The 25,147-nt window shown below is 38.3% G+C and overlaps 1 protein-coding gene and 1 long non-coding RNA gene across 35 annotated transcripts in view; one reads left to right on the top strand and one right to left on the bottom strand.

The window, feature by feature from the left end:
• Positions 1–15,583, bottom strand: part of NRXN1 (neurexin 1) — a 1,199,463-nt gene extending 1,183,880 nt beyond the window's left edge. For 28 of the 34 annotated variants that reach the window (XM_081593719.1, XM_081593720.1, XM_081593708.1 and 25 more), the window contains exon 1: positions 10,607–13,747. In XM_081593719.1, coding sequence (XP_081449845.1) covers positions 10,607–11,378 — 772 coding nt within the window. In that variant the 5' untranslated portion in view covers positions 11,379–13,747. Of the gene's footprint in view, positions 1–10,560; positions 13,748–14,993 lie in introns of those variants that run through there. The other 6 variants (XR_014083047.1, XR_014083048.1, XM_081593742.1 and 3 more) reach the window with 4 other exon arrangements.
• On the top strand, positions 15,043–24,512 carry LOC145546582 (uncharacterized). Its single transcript, XR_014083049.1, has 3 exons — positions 15,043–15,382; positions 16,137–16,429; positions 23,060–24,512. It is a non-coding gene; the product is annotated as an uncharacterized LOC145546582 (long non-coding RNA).
• Positions 24,513–25,147: the final 635 nt, after the last annotated feature.

The raw sequence follows: 25,147 nt of genomic DNA, 5'->3' as shown, positions 1-25,147 counted from the left end.
AGCGCTTGTTCCCGTAATGTGGCATCAGTGTCTTACTAAATCCAGTTCAGACAGTTTTGAGCACAAGTGACTAGACAAGAGTCCAGCTCAGCACTTCGTCTTGCCAGGTCAGTCTTGTTTTCTTCCCACTTCTTTCCAATAATAGTGTTTCATATATACCAGAAACAGCATAAAGAATATATCTTTCTGACTCCAAGAACTACTCCCAAGTTCAATTTTAGGCAATGCGTTGGGAAGCCAAATTCACTTATCCAGAAAGAGATACTACTTTCTCATTATGTAATTTCAATTAAGTGCCCAGTGTACCATCACCTATATCTTCAGCAGAATCATGTTCTAACTCAGCAACTCTCACCAAGTGTATACTTATGGGACCAGCCTGGGTCTTTACATTTGTGCTGAATCACCATGGACTTTGATACTTTTAATTAACTGTATCTCCTAGAATCTGAAACAGATGGAAATTGTGTCGCTTGTTTTTGGAAACTAAGTATTTTCATTCAAATGATCAAGAATTGGTTGTAATATTCTTTAGATGCAAGATACTGGTTCTTTACTTCTGGTTGCATCAGAGTAGATAGAATCCACCTATTAAGCATAATATGAATAGAAGGCCAACAAAAGAAGCAAATGCACAAGCATTATATAAACAGAGTGTGATGAATCCTGACAAGCTAATCCAATTCTTTATTATCATGACATTAGGAAATGGCACTAAATGTAAGGGTCTGCCACAATCATCAATTCTGAAGGCTTTATTAAAAATCAGCCATTCAAAGCGGCACTAAGTTGACAAGTAGGGAATACATTTTCAGCAGCTATCACCTGTCTGTTAAGTGAGACATACAGTTTTGTCATATAATGGATACAGTTGCCTGCTGGGACAAAAGACACACCTTGGCTCAAGTTTCATCTCTGCCATTGAGCTATGGAATTTTTGGCAAGCTAGCTTTTCTAATATAGTTTTCTCATCTGTACAATGGGCATTTTACAAAACCTATCAAGTAGGATGTTGCAGGAAAAATAAGGTAAAACAGATAAAGTACACTGCACAATGCCTTTCACTTAGTAAACATTAAATAATAAGTATAATAAATGTGATTCTAAACAGAATGATTTTAAATTGTATTCAAATTCAAGAGGTGCTTATAGCACCAGTAAAGTAGGAGGGCCTAGTGTACCTTTTGAAATAATTTGATGCCTAATGTTTTTTGGGGGGAAACCATGTAATTTATAGTTTAGAGAGTATAGCTTGACTAGTAATTTTTTTTCCAATATCCACTCATTCAAGTATTTATTGAAGTTTTACAATACATTCATCATTAATTACCTAAAATACCAGTAGTTGAGTTGTTCTAATTGGAAAACATATATTGCTTGAATGTATTGGTAAGATTTTCATGCAAATAGATACAAATGTAAAATAAGACCTTATGTTTTATTTCCAATATAAAGGCACAAGAAATTGGAAACCATATTAAAAGTTGCGTAAGAATTAAAAACAATATCTCTCTCCTTTCTCTTAGATGCATTCATATATAAATACACTTGCTTCATGGAAAGGTCACTGGATTTATGTTGCAAATATCTGACTCTTGGGCTAAAATCTGTAAACATGTATTTCCATTAAGGATTCCTTTGCAATTTTTTTATATATAATCAGTGTGTTGGTATTCATTGAGAAGCATTCCTTTCAATGCTTCTGAAGGATTTTTTTTTTGGTAGAGCTTATATACAGTAAAGTACATAAATCTTAAGGGTATAATTCAGTGAATCTTTACTCATACATATGTCCATATAACCACCACCAAGATTATGTCAAAGGCTCCACTGTGTCCTCTTCTAATCAACACCACTGAAAGGGAATCCCTATTCTCACCTCTATTACAGCAGATTGGTTGTGTCTGTTTTGAACTCCACATAAATATAATCATATTATATATACTCATACAGTTGCTACCTTGTGTTACTAATTCCATTTGTTTGGATTTTACATAGGTGGAACAAGGAGATCTTTGAGCTCTTTAAGCAGCTTGACTATATTAATGTGTCAATATGTACTAAGAAAATTTTACCAAATCTCATACCTACTACTGGGTGTAAATGATCTAAAATTCATCGAAAATGACTTCAAAGTAGATTTACAGAAACAAGTTTAACACTTTTACTATTCACATCCACAAAATCCTAGAGCCACTACCCTATTGCCATTGGATACATCTAAAGTTTCACGTTTTTCTGAGACTTTACATCTATTATCTACTCACAAAACTTCTGTGAGGTAGGTTAGCTGGAGTTCACAATCAGGAGTAGTCTGATTAGGTGTTTCTCAAAGTGCAGTTTTGGAAACTGAAATTAGAACATCAGCAGCCTTACTCTACTTTTATCAGAACTTAGAAGCAATGCCACATCTGGAATTTAGCTCTTCAGATGCCACACCACCTTCTCTTTACATACACTGTGTAAACAATAACACTGTTGGAAAAGAATCTGATAGAGCACTGTAGACATTCCATATTCAAGTGGAAATGCATGGAATCCATGCTTAAGAGTGAAAACCAAAAAGCCATGCAATTTCTGAAGAGCTCTAAAGCAGCTAACCAAAATAACTTTTCTCCCTTTAAAACTTAATTCAGACATTTTAAGACTTACTACTCAGCAAGGACCACACACACTTACCAATTCCTACTTCCTACTTCCAAGTAACAGCAAGGAACTGAGCCATACAATCATAGAGAAGTACACAAAGAAAAAGTAAAAGGGCTCTATGTAATATTGTGATGCATAACAAACTAAAGTCCTTTAGAACACAAAAATGATTTACGCTGAATTATGTCAAATACTTGTGCAATTTTTGAAAGTACAGTTTGCCTAACAACTTCTAATAATAGATTTATCATCTCCATAACAAAACAAAACCTGGATTATCTACAGTAAGGCCTAATTTTCAGTGTATATTTATAGGAGTTAGCCCTATGAACAGAGTAATCACCAAATGCTCACTGAGAAAGTAATAAGGAATGTGAGTCCTGTTTTCAGAAACCAGTGTGGCTCAAGGTTCTAATACTCACAATGCAACTAAGAATAAAAGAAATATAAACTCCCTGTCCTTTTGTAGTCAGAGATTTCTTAAATAATCATTTAATTATCAAATTTAATTTAATGCTCTCCAAAACATGATGTTACTAGTATATATGATTTTACACTAAAAATATAATCTGTTCATGCAACTATAAGAAATCTTTCTTGAGATTTTAAAAGCTCAAGTATGTTAACTAGCTTCTCTGTAACATACAAATAACTTGAACTTACAGATGAACCTCAAAGACCAATTATAAATAAGACAGATTCACTAGATACCTATAAATTAGGATAAACATCGTAAAAATCACTAAGTATGGGATTAGGATGGATAAAAGTATTTATGTACAAAATGACAGTTTTTACAAATGCTTTTGTGTTAAAGATGCACTTAACTATAATAAAATTTCTCACATAGAATGTGTTTTAAATATTCTGAATTACAGCCAGACATGGGTAACATTAGAGCATAGCTGTGTAGAGAAATAAAGGCTCACTGTGTTTACTCTTTGCTTTTCTTTGTAAGTTGAAACTTTAGGGCTAATCAAGCAAGGATCATTATTACATTAAAATTCTTTTTAATTAAAAAAAAAGTTCCATATTTGAATTTTCAGTGCCTACTCAATGGCTCAGCAGGTAAAGTATCTGCCTACAATGCAGGAGACACAGGAGACAGGGGTTCGAACCCTCAGTGAAGATCCCCTGGAGGAAGAAATGGCACCCCACTACAGTATTCTTTGGAGAAGGAAATGGCAACCCACTCCACTATTCTCGCCTGGAGAATTCCATGGACAGACCATGGGGTCGCAAAGAACTGGACACGACTGAGCGACTAACGCACACACCAGTATTCTTGCCTGAAAAACTCCCCTGGACAAAGAAAGCTGGTGGGCTACAGTCTATGGGGTTGCAAAGAGTTGGGCATGGCTGAGCATGCATGCATATATTTGAATTTTACTTGACAGTAGCCCTGAAGAAAGTGGTATCAGTAGAAGTAGTGGTGCTAGTGGTAATGGTGATAAAAGTAACAAAAATAACAAGTGGATACGTCAGAATATTTACTATGTGCCAGAAACTGTTCTAAGAGCTTTACATGAAGTGAACTGCTTGCTTTTGAGAAGAGCCCTATGAAGCAGGTAATATTATGCCATTTTTACAGATGACAGTATTGAGGAATAAAGTTTGAGTGAGCCCACTGAAACCAGGCAGTGTGGTCCCACAGTCTGTGTAATTCAATCTTTATACTACAAAAGCATCTCAGAATAGTTAAACAAACTAACGCATTCTGACACGGAGGCCTGGCGTGCTGTGGATCATGGGGTCGCAAAGAGTCGGACACGACTGAGCAACTGAACTGAACTGAACTGAACACATTCCACTTCATGTGTGGAATTCTAAAATGGTCACTTTTGATTACTATTTTACAGCCAAGATAAGCTTTTTTTTTGATAGACCATACAGATGCCTTTCATTGTTATGCTTCAAAAGCTTCTCAGAACATTTTATCCAAATCAAAATTATGAATTTCTCCATTCTCCTAGAAGTTTTTTCAGCACAGGTGATCCACCTTTCCTCTGATGGTAGACTTCAAACAAAACTTTGGCAAAAATCTCTGAATCATTTTTGTCCAGTACTTACCTATACAGTAATTACTTAATTTTTTTAACCTTATGAAGATTATATCTATGTAGTATTTCCCTTTATTGGAGTAGTTAAAATACTGAAAGCCTAAAATCTATATATATGTATACATATTATATATAATATGTATACATATATATATATATATGTATACACACACATATATATAATCACAAGGAAGGCATGTTGAGCAAGGTCCTTGGGAATATAGTTAAATAGGGCACTATCAATGTGCTCCAGAAGCCTACAGATTCAATGGGCATATCTGAAAGAAATCACATAATAATCCACATAAAGGGTTCAGATAATGCATTTTACAGGTGGAACCAAAGTGTTCCAAACAAGTGGCCTCAGAGTTCTATACACAACCAAATTTACAAAGATTCTAACTTCCTCAGAAAAAGAATCTTGCTTCCGTCTATGTCCCCTGGTTCAGTCTACAGTTTACAGTGTGTGCTTAACAAATGTTGTTGACTGACAAACAGAAAATAATGCTTTTATCTGGCCTCCTATCAATCTGGTCTCTACACTACAGTGAGAGTGATCATTCTGAAATGTTGTTGGGAGCCGTTCTGGATCTACTGCCAGATGACAAAGTCATGGCACCACTCAAGAAGAAACTGCAAAGCGGTTTCTCTCCAGGATCGGAACCTTCCCTCCTTCCTGTTTCTATGCTTTTGTTGTGGCTAACTCTGTTTCATTCTTTGATGGCTGGAGTTGTAGGGGCTTCCATGATGAGGTCATGAGAGTCCAGGAAAAGAAAAATGATCCCTTGCCCCAGAGAAACATTCCAAAAATGATTAAACCTCCTGAGGCTCCTGGCTGGTGGGTCCCTAACACTCAGCCAGGGAATAAGGCCATGTTCATTTGGAAAACAAACCCTAAGCCTATTGTGACCTGGCCTCATGAGGAGATTATTATTGATGACTGGAAAACTTGGGTCATGTATCAGGGAAAATTACAGAAACAAAGCCAACTGCCTTTTCTCATAAAGATTGGGACGCTAGAGATATTTGTGCCCCTTAGAACCTAAGCATAAACAAAGAAATATATGAATTGTATTGTAAATGGTTTCTAGGTAAACTGCAAAAGACTTGTCCCTGCCAGAAATAGTCTTATGGTATATGGGTAGATGGTAAACAAACCACCACTGACAATGTCTGTACTATGAGAAACTTTTGCCCTTAGACACCACTACAGTACTTATTCACTGAAGCAAGACGCTGTATTTGCTGTAGTAGCAGGCTGTACAGAGTAAGTAGATGGAATAATATGATTCATAGACTATTTTTTAGTAGAATAAAAATAGGTTTCAGGGTAAACATGTAACCAAAATGCAACAAAGGACTAGGAAAAAAACTTTTAACACATCTTAGAATCAGGGGATGTTGGTGTGAATGGAAAAATATTGTAAGAGTCATTATGTAGAAGAACATGTGCTATATAAATAGAGACTAAAGCAATAAAGATTATGGTCCTTGGGCCATCAAAAAAAACTCGTGTTTCTTTCTTTCCTCTCGCCGATGCCATTCATCCCTTGAGTACTCCTGGACCAGCTGGAGCAGGACTCTGGCAAAATGTAAATTTGATAATGATATCCTCCCCCTTACCTTCCACACTAAACTCCTTCCATTGTTTTTCAATCATTTTTTCAATAAAGACTAAAATTCTTAACACTGTGTTGGAAGGCCCTACAGGACCTGGTCCTACTGCACTAAGAGTTCCCCATTCAAGGGCATTCCCTCAGTTTTCTGAATGTGCCATGTCAGCTCCTACACCAGGCTGTGACCTAACATTTCTCCTGTGTTAATTCCTGGCTAATTCCTTATCTCTCAGATTTTTGTTTAAGCATCACCCCTCAGGAAAACTTTTTTGATTAATTCGGTTCACACTATTTTAAGTTCCCATAGTACAATGTACTTGTCCTTCAAAATATATACTATTGTTTAAAGTTTTCATGTATTTACTTTTTTAATTACTGAGCCTCCTCACTGGAATGTGAGGCTTTTACCTTCCTAAGAAAGTAGGAAATATTTCTAAGCGTTTACTCACAGTTGTACCGCTTAGGCCTATGATTCAGGCACAAGCAAAGCACTTAATACTTGTTGAATAAAGAAAAAAATGAATGAATGAGTGAATATGGTTGTCTATCTGGCAACATTCATAAAGTCATAGAAAGCAGAGGCTTTATTAAGTGATACCTATCACACTGTCATGTTCAGTAATATTAAGCAATCAGCCATCACAAGGCACTTGTGTTTCAGGCTATTTAAATAGAGGAAGTGAATAAAATTGATACTCAGTCTAGTATGCTGTTGCTGCTGCTGCTAAGTCACTTCAGTCGTGTCCAACTCTGTGCAACCCCATAGATGGCAGCCCATCAGGCTCCCACGTCCCTGGGATTCTCCAGGCAAGAACATTGGAGTGGGTTGCCATTTCCTTCTCCAATAGTCTAGTATGACATTTTCATATAAGTGGCCCTAAAATGCATAAAACCTGGACTTGGAAATAATAAAATGTATAAGTTAAGTTCTCATTTGATCAGCCTTTTATTCTCATTTTTAACTGGGTGGCCACAGAATTCACTAATTCTTTCAAGCTGCTAGGAAACTATTAGTGATCTTAAGTAGAAACTTATTAAATAATAATGATCCCAGGACACTTGGATGGGTATGATTCACTGAAAAAGCTATGTATCCCATAAGTATCCATCATATACATTAGCTCTGTGTGTATGTGTGTGGGTGTGTGTGTATTATCTTGAATTATCACTGGACCTGAAAAAAATGATCAAATCTAATGAAATGGAAAGCATATTCAGCAGTCATGATAAACACAGGGCTTGAAAGTAAGAGAGCTGGTGCTCTTACTCAGGCTCTGCCACTAACCTGATCATGACACATAATCTTCCTGTTTTCTCTTTCCATCACCACATGAATAAGTAAGTAAAACTTGCCAGGCTGTCTGAACAAATGAGTAAGGATAAAAGTGAGCTCATTAAATGAAAATATTCTAGAAATCCATAGGTGCATAAGTTGTTTAAAGGCATTCTAGAAAGAAGAGAATATTCACAAATTTTCTTTTCAGTAATTCTTATTGTATTTGGAATACAAAGACAACTAAAATATTAGACTTTTTATCAAGTTAAAAAAATTATAGTTGGGACCCAATATAATTTGAAAATTATTTAATGTTTGTTGTTAATTTTTTTTCCAAATTTTCTCAAATGATTATGGATGTTTTTAAATCACCATTTTTTTTTTAAATGTGGCAATCAGTGTAAATACTGGCTATAGGCAGAGCTTTGTTTATATTTCATCTGAATAGAAATCATCTATCCCTAGCCATCAATACATGATTGCTATTGGGAGAGGCATCCATTCTCAATTAATTATTTAATAGTCACTTGACACACATGAAACAGGGAAAATAAGCAAAATGGAGCCAATCTTTCTAGGGAGACTGGCTCTGCCTTTATCACTCCATTTTCCATTTCTATGATAATCAAAGGAATCCAGCCTTTCGTTTTCCTTTCATGACCAGTGGTGATCTCTGCACTCCATTTTCAGCTCGAATTTTCAAAATGAATCAAAGCTCTAGAACCACCCTGATGGATTTTCTTTTCTGGGTTGAATTACCTTATGCATCAGGTACTATACTGTCCAATTATATATATCTAATTCCAGATTTTTTATCTCATGGAGCTATTCACTTGAGGATGCATTTCAGAGATATCTAATTCTGCTTCTCTTCAAAATATTACTTTTGCCATGCTTTCTCCACTCTTAACTGTTCCTGATTATGCACATCCCTGGTTTCCTATGTTAAAAATGCACAGAAAAATAAAAATTTTCATTTAAAACACCCTCCCACACAGAACAAGCTGTCATTGTGTCATATTTGTTTCCTAATTTAAGGAAGGAAGTTATATTTCATGTGTTCTTCCTTAAATTGTCTGCTCTGTATTTTAAAGCAGCATTGAGATATTTAGAGCAATGTGTCCCATAAAATAATGTCCATCTTTTATTCATTTCTATGTATCAGTGCAGAGGTATGCAACTTCAAATTATACTATAGCAAACCATCAAATGTAGCTATCTTATTCATGGTTTACAATCAAGTTAGATTTGGTAGAGAAAAAAGCATATACTGTTTCATTTTTCATAAAACATAACTATAAAACCTGATGTTAAATCCATGGAAATTTACCGATCAAGCTAAAGTGTAGTATAGGCCATGGGATACACAGTCCTCTATAATTACTTAAACCAAAATACATGAAAACAAAAACCTTCATGGAGGCAGAAAGCAGTAAAATCACACCTTACTTTTTTTTCATAAAACCATGAAGGCTACAGAACTCTCCTAATGACTAGATTTTTTTCCCCCTTTCTGTTGTTTAAACAATTACAAATTTTATCGAGTCTTCGTTTCTCTTAAAGTCAGGTAAGAGAGAACTGCCAAGTCTAGTAAGATTTACAAGGACTAGTTTCCCTTAGCAGTGTCAGCAATAAAAAAACAAAAAAAAGTCCAGAAGATATTGTACAATAAAATTCAGTCATACATAGAGTTTTTGTCCCTAAAGCTTTCAAAATAAGATTTAGTAATTCACCTTTAAAAAACAGCCATAAATGCCATTTATACACATGTTGTTGACTGTCTTGATTTGACCCAAAAGCTATCTACTTTAAACCCTGACATCTCTCCTGCTCAGCCATAGATATATTCATATTTCTTTTTCATATCGTTTTCATATCATTCACTTTTTGTTCACAGGCTTTCCTGTATTTATACAACAATATTTTTCCTTGGTCACTGTTATGTAGCAACATTGGAAAAACACATTAATGACTGAATTTTATGTATAAAAGGGAGAAAAATAAACTTAGAAGTATGAGGTGTTTTGTTTTGTTTTTTTATTCCACAGTTTCAATCCCCAAGAACAACAGCTTGGCCTCCACTACTCAGATAAATATCATTAGCTGAATATCCTTGGAAAATCTCTTGCAATGCTTCATATGCATCCCCTGTTTATTGGCCTGCAGAAGCTTCCCAGTCCAACGTCTAAATCTCTCTGCTATTTACCTTCCCAAGTCATCTGATTGAGAAATATGCTATTTAATCTCTAACACTTCTAAACATGAGCTGACCTCTCTCCCACTTCACAAACCACAGAAATAATTTGATTAAACCACCAAATGTTGGACATAGCCAAAGAAACTACCATTAATTCCAAGAACTCTCCTCCTAATCAAGAAATTCTGCACAAGTTCTGCCCTACTCCACCCCGCTTTTCCCACAACCAGGAGCAGGACTGGCCACTTTACTTGTAAAAGGCACAGCTGTGTCTATGAATCCTGTCTCCCTCGCCCATTACCAACTACGTGGGGATTCTCAACCATGGTCAATTTCTCCTGACTTCATTTTTCACCAAATGTATGCCCAATCTTCTAGATGCCCAATCTGCATCTTACGGAGGAAATCTGTGTATTACAGAGAAGGGTGACAGAGGAAAAGCAAACTGTATGTTCTGGTGGGCCCCAGTCCAGTGAAGAGAGGGAACGGCTTGGCAAACAACCCGAGGACTGAAGAGGAGAGGTCATTTTACTTGCCACTTGGAATGAAGTAGGACTGGTGGAAAAGGCTCCCGGGAGGAAACTGAACCTGGAAATGGAGGCTGCTCAACCTTTCCCAAGAGGCCACGAGACTGGCTGTGGGAGGTGAGAAGGCGGAGAGGCCGGAAACAGGTTTTCACTTGGACCCTACGCGACACAAGCTCTCCAGAGAAGGAAGCCCGCATGCACCGGCCCCGGCCTGCCTCGCCCTGCCTCCCCGCACCCTGCCCAGGCCAAGGCCCCAGGGCTCCAGCGTCTTCGGGCCTTACCTTGGCTGCAGTCCTTGCCGCGGAAGCCGGTTCGCGAGCAGTCGCACACCGCCTGGTCGTCCACTACGGAGCACACGCCCCCGTTGAGGCACACCCCGCCCTCGCCCTCCTCGCCCGCCTCGCACGGGCTCCCGCCGCCGCTGTTGGGCGGCTCGTCGTCCAGCTTGACCTCGCCGCTGTCCACGGGCAGGGCCAGCGAGGAGTTGACCCGCACGTCGCGGATCCAGCCTTTGAAGGGCTCTCGCTCCCGCACGGAGGCCAGCGTGAGCTTGAGCGCCGCGGCGCGCAGTTCCGGGGGAAGCCCGCCGACGAAGAGGCCGCTGAACACTGTCATGTCCCGGCGCTTAGACTTGACCTCCACCCACTTGGCCTCCACCTGGTCGATGAAGAGCGTGGTGTTGCGGAACTGCCGGCGGATCCGCACGCTGTGCCACGCGCCGTCGTTAACCGGCGTGTCTGTCAGGAGAGTGGCGGGCTCGGCGCAGAAAATGGAGAAGCTGAGCTGCAGGCGGCCGCCACGCGTCAGGATGAGCTCCAGGAAGTCGCAGAAGCCCTCGTCGTCGAAGTAGAGCACTAGGCCCCGGGCGCTGCGTGTCTTCAGCTGGAAGCTCATCTCGCTTTCGCAGCAGGCGTTCCATTTGGGGAAGCGCGTCCACTGGCCCTCAGCACCCGGGAACTCCAGCCCACTGCCCAGCTCCGCCCAGCAGCCCAGGAGCAGCAGCGAGAGGCACAGGAGAAAGCAGCCCCCGCGCTGGAGAAGCGCCGTCCCCATGCTCGGGGCTGGGGTGCGGCGGGGAGGTGCCGGGGCCGACAGGGTCAAAATGATCTTGGACACCGTGATGCAGAAATCGGGGTCCGGGAAGAAGTCGGGTAAGGGGACGGGCAGGAGTGAGAGGGATGCCCCCTCCTTTATCTAGCTCTTTTTTTCTTCTTCTTCTTCCAGCAACCCCTCCCTCTCTCCCTATAGTCCCCTCCCAACTGGAAAACGTAGATCCCAGTAGCACAGGGCAGACACAGAACTTCCAGACCAAAGGGAGGATACACTTTGGAAGCAACGTTCTGGAAAAAAGGTGTCAACACAAAGTCAAGGGAAGTCACGCATCCATTTGAGTCCGATGAACTAGTCCAAGGGCATCGATGGGGTTGACAGATGCTTCACTCTTCAAATACCATTATCTGCCAGGTGTCAGCAGTGGTGCCAGGCAAAAGGGAAATGATTAGAGTCAGGTAAAAAGCAAACACTTCCCAGGGAAGTAAGATGCCAGCAATGAACTAGGATCCTTGAATGCTTGGTAACACCTCAGGTGTTTCTCCTCCAGATGCAGTGTCCAAACCAGTAAGGCATCACTTATCAACCCCAGAGTAGCTTCAAAGGCCTGCTTCTTCTGCCATTATCATAGACTTCCAGTACCACTGTAGCCAAAGCAAAATTCCTTGCACATGGCCTCAGGGGCTGGGTTTTACTTCTCTTTTTCCCTCCCCAACAGTAGGGTTCAAACACAGAAGCTTTGAAATAGCCAGAAGCTGTTAGAGGTGGAAAACACACCAGCTCCTCTTCTCTCTTCTCCGCCTCTGCAAGGCCAAGCTAACATGCCAGCATATCAATTGGTCGTGTGTTGGTGATGCATTTTGGTTTTATTTTATCTTTTTATAAGGACCCAGAAATCTGCAGAGAATTAAAATAAAAATTAAGTTCTAAAGTCTGAGTATCATATAATCATTATTCAACCCAGAAATCAGGTATATAATTGCTGTTATTAGCAAGTCAGAGTTAACCTTATTGGAAGGAACTTATTTGTCCTGATCTATAAGTAAGAACTAATGTCTCCTAATAGTTAATATTACACTCTTACAATCAGCCATTATACTCTTGCAGTTTATTATAACTGTTAATAGGTAACCCTCCCAAGGTTTTTCTTTTAAATAGAAATTTGGGTAATGTTATATTTTAATGTTTCTGAGAAAGTTTAAAATATATGAAAAGGAGAGGGGGGAGAAAGACACTGTTAGAAACTTCTACTTATATGTGCACTGGTTATATGGACAATAAAAACAAAGCCTATTTAAATCTCAGTTAGCTGATACTACAACAGGCGAAGCATACCAAACTGTTGACTGGAAGCTGCCAGCATGGATTTGTGTAGCATTCCTACTCTTCTATTTTTCTCAGAGAAAGAAGAACATTGATGGTTTCTTGGGATTCTTAAATTTCAAACAAGTATTTTCTTCCTTTTTATTGAAGAAATCATTCGTTATAGGAGAAAATACCTCACTGGAGTCAGATGTCTGTTTTTGGCAGCATTTGTGTCTCAACTGCCATAATATTAGCTCCTCTAAAGTCAAGTATTTAATATTTCACCTATAACAGTGCAGTGATCTTAACTCCTCTTCAAGTCCTTTCTGGCTGTCAGCTCTTAGAATTTGTGTGGTTAGAATAGCTACTGGCATGTGTGTCACCTTAGCTGCTATGGTTCGAGGAAGCTCACATTTAAAAGCATAGCTTTGAATTACTCACTATACTATTAAATCATCTCTCTATTCAACTCTAATCTGACAGGTTCTTGTAATGGTATAGAACTCATATATAGTGAATTGTTTTTCAGGCTTTTTATTTTTTTTAACCAAATTTACTCTCATATTTTAACCAAGAAAATCACAATGTATCATCTGGTCCGGTTAAGAAAATGTATGTATTTCCCTCACCATTTCCATTTCTCACTATCTCCCCCCGCCCAACACACACACACACAACACACACAGGCACAGACACCAGTTCATTGCCTAGACACAGAAACTCACTATCCAATTAACACTTTTTTTCCTACAAGCTGAAACTAGCAGTAATTTATGGCACCGCATTGTGCTGCTGCTCCTCCATGAAGGGAACTGAGAACATTTCTCTTCAATACAGAGCAATCCCTACAGGTGTCATCTGAGAGCCACCGAGCTAGGGGATCCCACTTCAAGTTCCTCCCCAGATGAAATTGATGACTGGTTCTCTCTCTTTCAGCACACACACAACACACTACACACACTGCCCACTAGCAAAGGGAAATTAAAATCTTGGTTGCTTATTTATTACAGCTGATACATGCCACAGCATCAGTAATCACCAGTCATATCTTGTCTACTCCTGCTCCAAACCCAAAGAAAAGTGCTCTTAAAAATCATTCTAAGAAACATATTATTCAGAAGACTTTTGTTTTTTAAGTGGACTCAGAAATCTGTGAAATTTTCAGTCATTGTGAAATAAACCTGAAATTTCAAGATCAAGAGTAAGTGCTTTGAAACCATTTACAAGCTCATGTGTTAGAAAACCTTTTTTTTTTTTGTTAGTCAGTTGGAATCAATTGTTTTATTAATTGACATTCCATAGATCAGAAAACCTTTCTTTCCACTGCTCTCTTGCCCTCCTTCAATGATGCATAGCTTGACAATTTTTTTTAAGGAATGTAAGAGAGGGAGGAAAACATATATATCCTTACCACAGGGGAGGTCAACTGACTCTCCCAGTTCTTAGAGGAAGCTCATTGTGTGTGAGAGAGTATCTGTATTTATATGGAGAAAAGGATTCTCTCTAGGTGCCGGAAAACATGGCCAGTTCACAAATTAGAGGATAAAATAAAAGGATCTGAAAAACAACCTCACTGCAGCCAAAGGAAGAAGCGCTCTAATTCAAAAGCAGACTAACAGCCTCATTAATCTTTTCTTTCATTTCTAGAATCAAATTCATTCCCAAGCCACTGGAAGGATCGATACAGTATGCTCATGGGCTGCAGTTGCATTTATTTTAATATGTTTATGGTAACACACACACGCACAAACACGCACACACCTTTCCATGCATCATTCAATATATCATAATAAAGAACCTGAAATCTTTGAGAGGATTTTTAGAAGTGCCTATCATTTCCCCCTGGATATTTCAAAGTCCCTTAATACCAATGCACACCCAAAATTCTCCCTGGCTTTCCCGCCCAGTCTGTAAGCCCCATCTCTAATACCAGTGCAGTTTCTTGGAGCCTGGAGTCGACTGCACAAATTAAGGCTAGGCACAGCATGGGGCTGATGGGGAAGAGAAAGAAAGATGTAGCTCTAGATGTATTTTATTGCTTTGGTTTCTAACTTGCCCGTTTTCTTTTTCTGCTAATAAATCGCTGCATTCAGTCTTCAAGTTACTACCCCAGCTCCACCATCTCATCTTCTTGTCATTATTTAAAAAGCTTCATGCAAAACAACCAAGATCTATACTCCTCCACCCTCCCACCACCCATCCTTTCCAGTGCATTTGTGGCAGATCCTGGCTCAATTACAATGGGGAAAGATATCCTTCTCCAGCTAGCCTCGCCCCATCCCCTCCCCCCCAACACAAATTGAGCTTCTTTACCTGCCCGGTTATTCCCCCTTAGCTCGAGCCGGAGCTTGAGGCATGCAACGGTCAAAGCGAATTTCCTGAGGTCTGTGGATAAGGCGACTGCTGCTGCCTTTTGAGAGGCGTCAGGCTTGAGCGTCTATCTCCAGGAGTGCGGGAGGGGAGAACAGGCAAAGGAGGGGAGCAGAAGGAGGAGGAGAGGGAAAGAGCTGGGAAGGAGGAGGCGGTCGTGGAGCCCGAGAAGGCTGGGTTACGTGACGTTGGGTGCTGTCCTTCTGAAAGAGAAGGGCGGAGCTGAGCTCTCCGCAGTACCATGGAGAGCGGCGGGCCGTCCTCAGACTGGGATACTGGTGGGCTCAGCCCGCCGGGCGCAGCCCCTCCCGGTGGGGATGCTGCGCAGAGAGGTGTGTTTCTGTCTTTGCTTCGTCCTCTTGCCGGGGGAGCCCGATCCTGGGGGCGGGGACCTAACGCAAGTGCTTCTAACTTGTCACCACCCACCCTCCCCCAAGAGGGAGAGGGGAGGTGGATATAGGAAGAGGGAGAGGAGAGAGCGGGAGAGGCAGAGAGAGAGGAAAAAAAAAGAGAGAGAGAGAAACACGTAGCCTACTGAGCATGCCCAGGCCCCTGCTAGACCCATGGAAAGCTGTGTGGAGATTCCACTTCTCCGGGGTTTAATAGTGATTGGGCAAGGGTATCTGAGAGGGTTGGTTCCAGGGCCAAAAGGAAAGAGCCAAGGAGTCGGTGATTTAGATGAGCTCTCGCTTTAGTTGTGCACTTTGATTTCTTGCTTGGAACCCTAGAAAAGCTGCAGCTCTTCGAGGAATGCAGAGACAGGCAAGGTTCACACAGTCGCTGGCATTCCCCCAGATCCACGGTCCCTGCCCCACCCCTTTGAGTGGCCCCGGGATGAGTGATCACTTCAGATCGTCACGATCTGCCCAAGCTGTGCCAAAAAGATGGAAAAGGGACCCACCAGGTTAATGTGACAGTTTAAGAGCCCATACTCATCTATTGGACAAGGTACTTTTGGTGGTAGCGTCTCCTCATCCCTTGGCCTCCCCCAGCTTTCTGTGCTCTGCCCTGGCCATGGACATCCGGAGCTGAACCAAGTTCTGTTCCTGCTTAACTCTTTGCTCTGTCTCCTCCTTTCTTTTGCAGCTGGCAAAACCTGGAGGAAGTGAAACCTGATGCAAGGCACTGACCAAATCACTGGGCATGCCCAGTGGGCATTGCTGAGTTTGGTGACAAAGGAGTTAAATCTAAAGGAAGCTTGCAAAATAGGTGGTAGAGAAGTCTGAGGTGTGTGGCTTAATTATAGTTTGAGTCCTATGGACATTTAAATTTCCAACCCTATTATATGCCTAGTCTGGGTTGGTTTTAGAGCAGAAAAAAACAGACATATTTATTTCAGGACCACAAGCCTAATAGCTTCAGCCATAAATATCGTTAAGGTAAGACTATTTTCTGTATCTCAGCCCTATATAGCAAAACTGTAAAAAGTAGACAAATTCACAAGTACTAAAATAATATACATTCCAAATCCAATATTCATTTCCTGCCAAAGAAACCAGAACTCATTCCTTTTGATAAGCCTATTTATACTTTCACTGCTTGTCTAAGAGTCTAAATAACTTGGAGACAGGAACAAATTGTATTATTTTTATTGGCTTCAGAAAGGCAGTGTGGTCAAGTAATTAAACGTGTGGGAACTAGAATCAGGTTGTCTGGGCTTGAATTTCATCTCTGCCATGTATCAGCTGTGACCTTAAGTAAGATGCTTAATCTTGCAATGCCTCAGTCACCTCATCTGTAAAATGGATATATTAACAGTTCCCAATTTATCTATTTGTTGTTGTGGAGGTTAAATTAATAAATATATATAAAATATTTTAGAACTGTGTTGAATAAATGCTAGCTTTTTTCTATAAGTTCCAATCCCATTCTGTTCTCTCTGACCCAATGGAAGTCACTTCTCTGAAATCCAGATTCCTTAAATGTAAAGTATGGGTACTAGTGAGTGCCAATTTATTCCACAAGATTACTTGGGAATGTAATGAACTAATAACTGCTAACATGATTTTTTAAGTGAATTATTAAATATTGTAAAGCTGAGTCTCAAAAAAATACCTTATCTAAGGTTAATCAGTCATGAAGTGAATTTGGTCCACAATTATACTCTACCTAATTTAGGGCATTTAAAAAAATTGTCAATAGATTCTAGAACAAATAGCATATAAGGTGTGCCTACATATGTCTCTTATAGAGGTAAAGGTTACTACAAAAGTAAGTAGAAGGGACAGCAAGTTTATAAGAATTGAATCTAAAAAGGTTCCACGATGCCCTTAAGAACTGTACATTTCTCAGTGAATCTGATGATGCTAGCAGATTTCTAGAGGCTCTCTTAAGAGTCAAAGTCCTGTATTTTACCTGGACTCTTAAAACCCATTGATTGCTACCAGTGTGTAAGACCTGAGTAATGATTCAGTTTCTTTCATTTTACCTTTGTGAATTTGGATCTTATCTTCAGTTGGTCTACACAGTGTTTCTACTGGATTGTAGTTTTCCACAGGCTGTCTTCCGTGATTTTCTAGTTCAGAGATACATTAAAATTCTTACTCTTCATGCATAAGTTTTAAAACAAAAAGTCCTATGTGCCTACCCCTTACACACACACACAATCTAAACTGTGAGGCAATAAATTATGTGTTGCAATAGTAACTTTTGCAGTTACCATATTTAAAGCAACTACTGTATCTAGTCTAAGAGATATGGGCAGGCAAAAGATCTCTTTCCTTTAGTAAGTATGCAGAGAGAAAACTATCAGTATGTGTATAGAATGGGGAAAAAAATCACAACATAATTTAGTGATGCTGCTGCTACTGCTGCTAAGTCGCTTCAGTCATGTCCGACTCTGTGCTACCCCACAGACAGCAGCCCACCAGGCTCCGCCGTCCCCGGGATTCTCCAGGCAAGAACACTGGAGTGGGTTGCCATTTCCTTCTCCAATGCAGGAAAGTGAAAAGTGAAAGCGAAGTCACTCAGTCATGTCCAACTCTTCACAACCCCATGGACTGCAGCCTACTAGGCTCCTCTGTCCATGGGATTTTCCGGGCAAGAGTACTGGAGTGGGGAGCCATCGACGCTCTTTAAAGTATGACTTGCTGTGTTGTTTCTAAATGTAAATTTCTTCACCTCTTTGAACACTGGTTTCCTCATTAGTAAAATAAGGATAATGACAGTTTATAAGATTTGGTGAAGATAATGCCAATACCTAATGCTGAGTGTCTACTCCATGCCAAACTTCTCTATATTTTACTTACATTAACTTAATTTATCCCTCACAGCAACCCTATAAGATAGAGTCTGGGATTTCACTCATTTTACCAATGAGAAAAGTGAAACACAGAGAGGTTAATCAAGACAGTCAAGGTCACACCTTGCAATATAAGAGCAAAGAAGAATTCAAACTCAAGACTGTGATCTTAAACACCATGCTACACTGCCTCTCATCAAATGATTGAATATGCCTAGCGCACTACTTGACACAATACAGATGCTAATCAATGTTCATTCCCTTTTTAAGAGTTTCATCAAGAGGAATTCAGGAAACTACACAGTCAACTTTGGAATGTGTTAGTAATATCTTTCCTTAATAACAAACACTATATAAAGTATCTTAATGAAAACAGATAAGGTGTTTTTAATGTTATTATCTCTTTTTTTGTTTGTAGGTAAGATGTAAAATGATTCCTATTGAAATAAATCTGAGGCAGTTTAATATTTGTAGGGGCTTCCCCTGTGGTCCAGACAGTAAAAATATCCACCTTCCAAGCAGGAAATGCTGGTTAGATCACTGGGTCAGGAAGATCCCTTGAAGAAGGGAATGGCAGGCTACAGTCCATGGGGTCACAAAGAGTCAGACAGTACTGAGTGATTGACACTTTCAACGTTTGTCAGAAGAATCTAGTACTTTTTTTCCTTTTTTTTAGAAAGGGATAACCTTTTCAATAACCTTTGGAACCTTTGGATAACCTTTCCAACCTTTCCTCTCCAGTAACCTAAGGGAATCTACCAATTTTAGGCTACAGTACTGTGTGAAGGATTTTAACTTCTGCCCCTTTCTACTACTCAAAACAAATGAGATAATTGTGAAATCAAGGTGGTTGTTTATGCTTATGTCTGATTGGGAGAATTCCTAACAACCCAAATATGGAAACATAAATAATATCTCATACCATAAACTGGTAAACATTTTGCAACAATGAAAATGGAAATGCATGATCACCATAAACAAATATATTTCCATAAGGTATTCAACATTAATGAGCATTCTAACTTGGAAGCTTGCTCTACACTAAAAATAAATGAAAATAAGTGATAAGATTTTTTATTTGACTGAGAAATGAATACAGAGACACTCTGTGTTTATTGCTGCAATCGTAGCTTGTGCTTTAACATTAGGAGATCAGTGTAAACACCTACTTTCTCAATTAACATTAAGGCAATGTGGAGGTTTTGAGATACCCATGAATTCCAAGACTGATATCAATTTGGAAGAGGGTTTTAGCTTGACAAATATGTGATTGAGAAGAAATGTATGGTAATAATGAGGGAAAATATGAGCTGATATGTATTAAATACCTTTCCACTAAAGATGGTAGATAATTTAAAAGAGCAATAAGATTTATCATTTTGAGGGATTTTCTATTTGCTGTGATACAAGTGATCAAAATGAAAGCCATTTTTTCCTACTGAAATAATGGTATTACTAGGGAGAGATTAGATTAAATGATATTCTCAACTAAATTTCACACTAATAGTGAATTCCTCTACTCAATGACAGTATCACTGTTGCATAATTGAAGTGCTATTGTTTAGTTTACAACTAATTTAATAGTAAATACAACACTGTTATTTGGTTTGTGGCTAAATGTCTAGCTGATTTCCTTTGTATGAATCAAGATGGTTTCTTAGTAACAAAAGTTGAAGAATAGTTATTGAACATGCCACTATGTACACCTCATTTTCAACAAAACAACTCAGAGGGGTTTTTAAATGCAAGGAAATACAATAAGTCTGGGTCTTTGGACTCAGCTATAGAATGGGAAAAAAATACTAGAAATTTCATATAGAAAAAGCCCTGTAATTTTTCATGAAGTTTACTAAGTTACTTTCAGGAGAAATAAGCAAACTCAGCATGTTATATTGTTTTGTACTACTTGAAAAAAAATCTTTGGCAAAGTAAAATTAGGCTACTTTTACATGAGTATATAATTTTTCAGTAATTAGAATATGGACTGATTTTTAATGGCTACAAATTACTTGAATAATGATAATTATTAATGTGTCAAGCCACAGTAGAGAAAACACATGAATAGGTCCTTGAGAATAGTACTTTAAGTTCTACCTGATGCACCTGCTAGAGAGGTTTCACTATGGGGTCGATCCCTGCAGTGCTTTTGATGGGTAGTGTTCTTAAATCTAGGCACCACTAACACCTGTGTATGTTCCTTCATGCCTCCCTCCCACCTCTCCTTCCTCCCACAATGATGAAAAATCTTTCTAAAGAAGAATAGCAGCTACTAAACTAAATTTGTGAGAAGCCCCCGTGGGGGTAATTTTATTCCCTGATTAGTCACATATTTGAGCCAGGGATCTAACCCGAGGATCCTGCATGTCACCTGTATTGCAGGCAGATTCGATCACACTGAGCTACCAGGGGAACCCACTCACATCCCTACTCACAGTCAATCTCTCCCATTTCCAATGGCTAGACTTCAGGAAAGGAATTTTCTCATCCATCAGAATCTAGCTTTACACTTATTTTCATGGAGTCCCTGCAGCCAGTGTGTTTAATTTAACCAATATAATTTACTTTCCCTTACTTTGACTTTTGAGGGAAGATCAAGAGCTGTGCTGAAGTTCTAGATGCTAGTGAGACTCAAAACCTTATTGTAACTTTGCATAATCTCAGCCCCCCTCAAAATCTGTGGAATCCATTCTCTGTGTGGGCATATTGAAATAATTTGTAGGTAGCTTTTAAGGCACATCTTGTGTGAATTATTGTTTGTTTATTGTTTATCTGTTTCCCATCTTATCACAAACTAATCCCCCTCATTTTTATATGTATATATTTAAGCCTCATTATTATTCCAGGGCTCTCTCCTTCTCCTGTAGTGCTTATGTTTACCTCTCATACCCAGTTTTTTCTCCACTGCATCTGTTTAAGACTGTTTTTCATTTAATTATATATCATACATACACTTAATCATATATGACACATACACTTAATCATACACACACAGAAAGCTAAGTATATTAAAAATAAAGACAATGGTAGATATTCAGTATACAGTATTGGAATTTTACAAATTAGAGTAATGATACTGACTTTTCAAACAAAAAAATAATCTTGGACTTTTGAAGTTACTTGTAAAGCCAAATTGACAAGAATTTTATTTTTATAAGCGCTTTTCTCCTGCTGAAGAAAATATAACAGTAAAATGGAAATGAACTAAACCTTAAAATATTTGCACTTAATCTAGACATCCCACTGAATTAAACTATAGTACAACACTAGACAATTTAATTTTCTCTAGATCAATGAGAGCAGACAGGAATGTAAGCAAGTCCAGCATGTGACATACATGAGTGAGGTAAACCGAACTGGGGAAACAATGAGGATGGGTTGGCACTGTGGCCAACTACAGATTGCACATTTTTCTAAAAAGGGCATCCACGCCCCAGGTCTAGCAGATTGTGGTCAGTTGGGCCCAGTGTTTCCAGATCATATCATTTTTCAAAAGCTGTTGGAAATTTGGAATTTTATATAAAATTATTGCTTTCTAAAATCATAAATCGTTAAAAATAATAATAACCTCCACAACAACACTGTATAGGACAAAACAGATTTCTTCACTTCTTGGAAATGGCACATGGGCTGCCAATTTGTCACCTTCACATTTATGTTCACACATACACATGCAAACTCACACTTGTGCATTATTTTTATCTGAGTTCAATATTTCAAAAGATGTATTTATATGTTCTCAATCTAGCCAAGAATATAAGGTGAATATATAGATAAAATCAAGATTAAAGGTTTATCTACTGGAATCAGGAAGATGATTTTTTACGTAGCTTGGTATATGGGAAGAAACACTGCATTCTGAGTAACGTATGTTTCCTAGCTCTAGCTTTGTTATTAACTCGGTTTAGCACCCTAGACAAATCCCTTAGCTTCTCTAGTTTAATGGCTGCTTAGATATGTTATGGGTTGAATTCTATCCCCCCAAAAGATATGTTGATGTTCTCACCTCTAGTATCTGTGAATGTGACCTTACTTGGAAATAAGTGTTCGTAGATGTACTACAGTTAAGATGATGTCATAGTGGATTAGGATGAGCCTTGCCTGGGAAATCCCATGGACATAGGAGCCTGGTGGGCTACAGTCCATGGGATCAAAAGAGTCTCATACAATTTAGCGACTGAACCACCACCACCAAATCCAAAGACAAGTGTTCGTATATGGAAAGAAAAACTTGAAGACAGAGGAAACACAAAGAATACATCCATAAGGACAAAGAAATCAGGGTGATACAGCTACAAGCCAAGGAAGGCCAAAAATGCCAGCAACGCCAGAAGCTCTGAGACAGATATGGAACAGATTCTTCCTCAGAGTTTCAAGAAAGGACCAACCCTGTTCACATTTTGGCTTCAGAATTCTAGACTTCTTAATTGTAAGAAAATAAGTTTTTGCTGTTTTAAATCACATAGTTTGTGGTAATTTGTTATGATAGCCTTAGGAAACTAATATAGTATATACATGATAGAGAGGTTTGGGAAAATACACATATGGAGAAAACTAGTATAAGAAGCAGTCTGCTAGATGATTTTATGTATGTGTTACTTTAATCCATATAATGACCTTGAGCAGCAGACATTCATATTTATTCCCCTTCTCTCGCTGTTTTCCTCCCTCACTTTCTCCCTCTCACTGTTGTTCTTGCTCTTACTTTTTCCCTCTCTCTTTTTATCTCTCTTCCTCTCCCTCTTTCTCTGTCCATCTGCCTTTCAAAAAGATATGGCTTACACACTCAAATTAACTTGTACCCAAATCCATAGACTGCTTCTGGATGAATGACACCCAGATCTAAGATTAAAGCCCACATTCTTGTTCACTATATCCTTCTGTTATAACATTTTTCAGAGAAATTTATACAATATACTATAAAATTATTATTGTGGCATTTAATTTTGAAGAAACTGAAAGTAGAAAACAAAATGTCACAGCATATAAAGCAAGAATACCTCTCTCAAATATATACATCTCAATACATTTTATGTATAATACATAGGTCTTGAATATGATAAGAAAAAGGAATATTGTAGTTTTTTAGTGATTTCATATCAGCAATATTTTAAAATTAAACTTTTTATTGTAGTAAAGAATAATAAAATATAGAAAACCTAAGTCTAGAGCTTGATGAATTTCAAAGACGTAAACACATCCATATGACTTTCATCAAGATAAACAATAGAATATGACATTCATTTTCCTTCCAGCCACTTCCTATCCCTTCCTCCATAAATATCTTTATTTTCCAACCTCTCAAACTAAGTTTGGGCTTCCCAGGTGGTGATAGCAGTAAAGAATTGGCCTGCCAATGCAGGTGATGGAGGAAACGAGGGTTTGGTTCCTGCGTCGGGAAGATCCCTGGAGTAAGAAATAGCAACCCACTCCAGTATTCTTGCTTGGAAAAATTCCTTGGACAGAGGACTCTGCTAGGCTACAGTCCACAGAGCAGCAAAGACTCAGACACAACTGAGCACATACATGCAAACTAATTTTGGCTATTTTCCAATGTATATGAACTCTGTAATTCAGTATGTTCTCCTTTACATCAATGTTATGCTTGTGAGATCCCTTCATGTGGATGAACATAGTGGTAATCTACTCATTTTTCAATGCTGTATTCAATTTTATAAATATATTAATATTTATCTATCCAATTGTTGATAAACACTTGGATTACTTTCAGTATCTAACACAAACAATATGTTATTAATATTATTATACAATTATGTGTTGCAAATATATACACAGTTCCATGAGTCCATGTCTAAGTGTTACATGGCTCATGAGTTACCTTTAGTAGTTGTTGCCGAAAAGATTTTCAAGTTGTAACAATTTGTCCTCTGAAAAGCAGCATATGAGAGTTTGTCACTTTCTGGCCAACAAATACTTATCAATCATTTTAATTTTAGAGAATTTTGGTTGATTTTAATTTTAGTTGATCTTATTGTTATCTTATTATGGTTTTATTTTTTTTTTTATTTTCCATATGACTAATGAAGCTGAGCACCTACTCATAAATGTATTGGTCATTACAAGATTATCTGGAAAGCTAGACTATTCAATTACTGTGCCCATTTTTCTACTTGATTACCTGTCTTCAAAATTAATTGTAAAAAGTTCTAATGCATGTGATTTCTTTTACATTTATGCATATTAAAATATCTTACCCTCTTGGTGTAAGCATGACTGTGTGTCTACTTCATAATTTCTTTTGACAAACGGGAAACTTAAATGTTAATGTTGTCCAATTTTTTTAAATATTTTTCTTTTTGGTTGTTTTGTGTATAGTATTAAAGAAAACAATTTTATATCCTAAATCATGATATTACCTTGTAGTAATGTACTTTAAATTTCAAAATATATATATATATTTCATATGTAGATCAATATTATATCACGGTTTAACTTTTTTTCTTGAGAAGATTATCCAGTTAACTCATAACTATATATTGAAAAGACCGAAACTTCCCACTGTTCTGAAGTATTATTTTAGTCAAAAATAAATAATCAAGTGTTAATACATGTGAGGGTATGTCTCACATTTAGTTTTAATGGTCTCTTTGTTGTCTCATGTAATGAACCTTTATAAAGAAATTAAATTCTAGTAGCTTTTAATAATTCACACTATGAGTAGTGCCTATTGCATTTTAACAGAGATATTATTTATTAGATTAAGTAAATTCTTTCCTAATCTCAGTCTACTAATATTGTTGAATTCCATAAAAAAACATTAATATTTTGACAAACTTTTATACAATCATAAAATTTTTCTCTGTTAATATGATTAACAACATTGGTTGATTTACAAGTA

This window comes from Giraffa tippelskirchi, chromosome 4 (genome assembly GCF_054371585.1).
Source record: "Giraffa tippelskirchi isolate mGirTip1 chromosome 4, T2T-mGirTip1v1.2.pri, whole genome shotgun sequence".
Lineage (NCBI taxonomy): Eukaryota > Metazoa > Chordata > Mammalia > Artiodactyla > Giraffidae > Giraffa > Giraffa tippelskirchi.
Note: the sequence above shows the minus strand (reverse complement) of the source record. Positions and strands in the feature narration are given on the sequence as shown.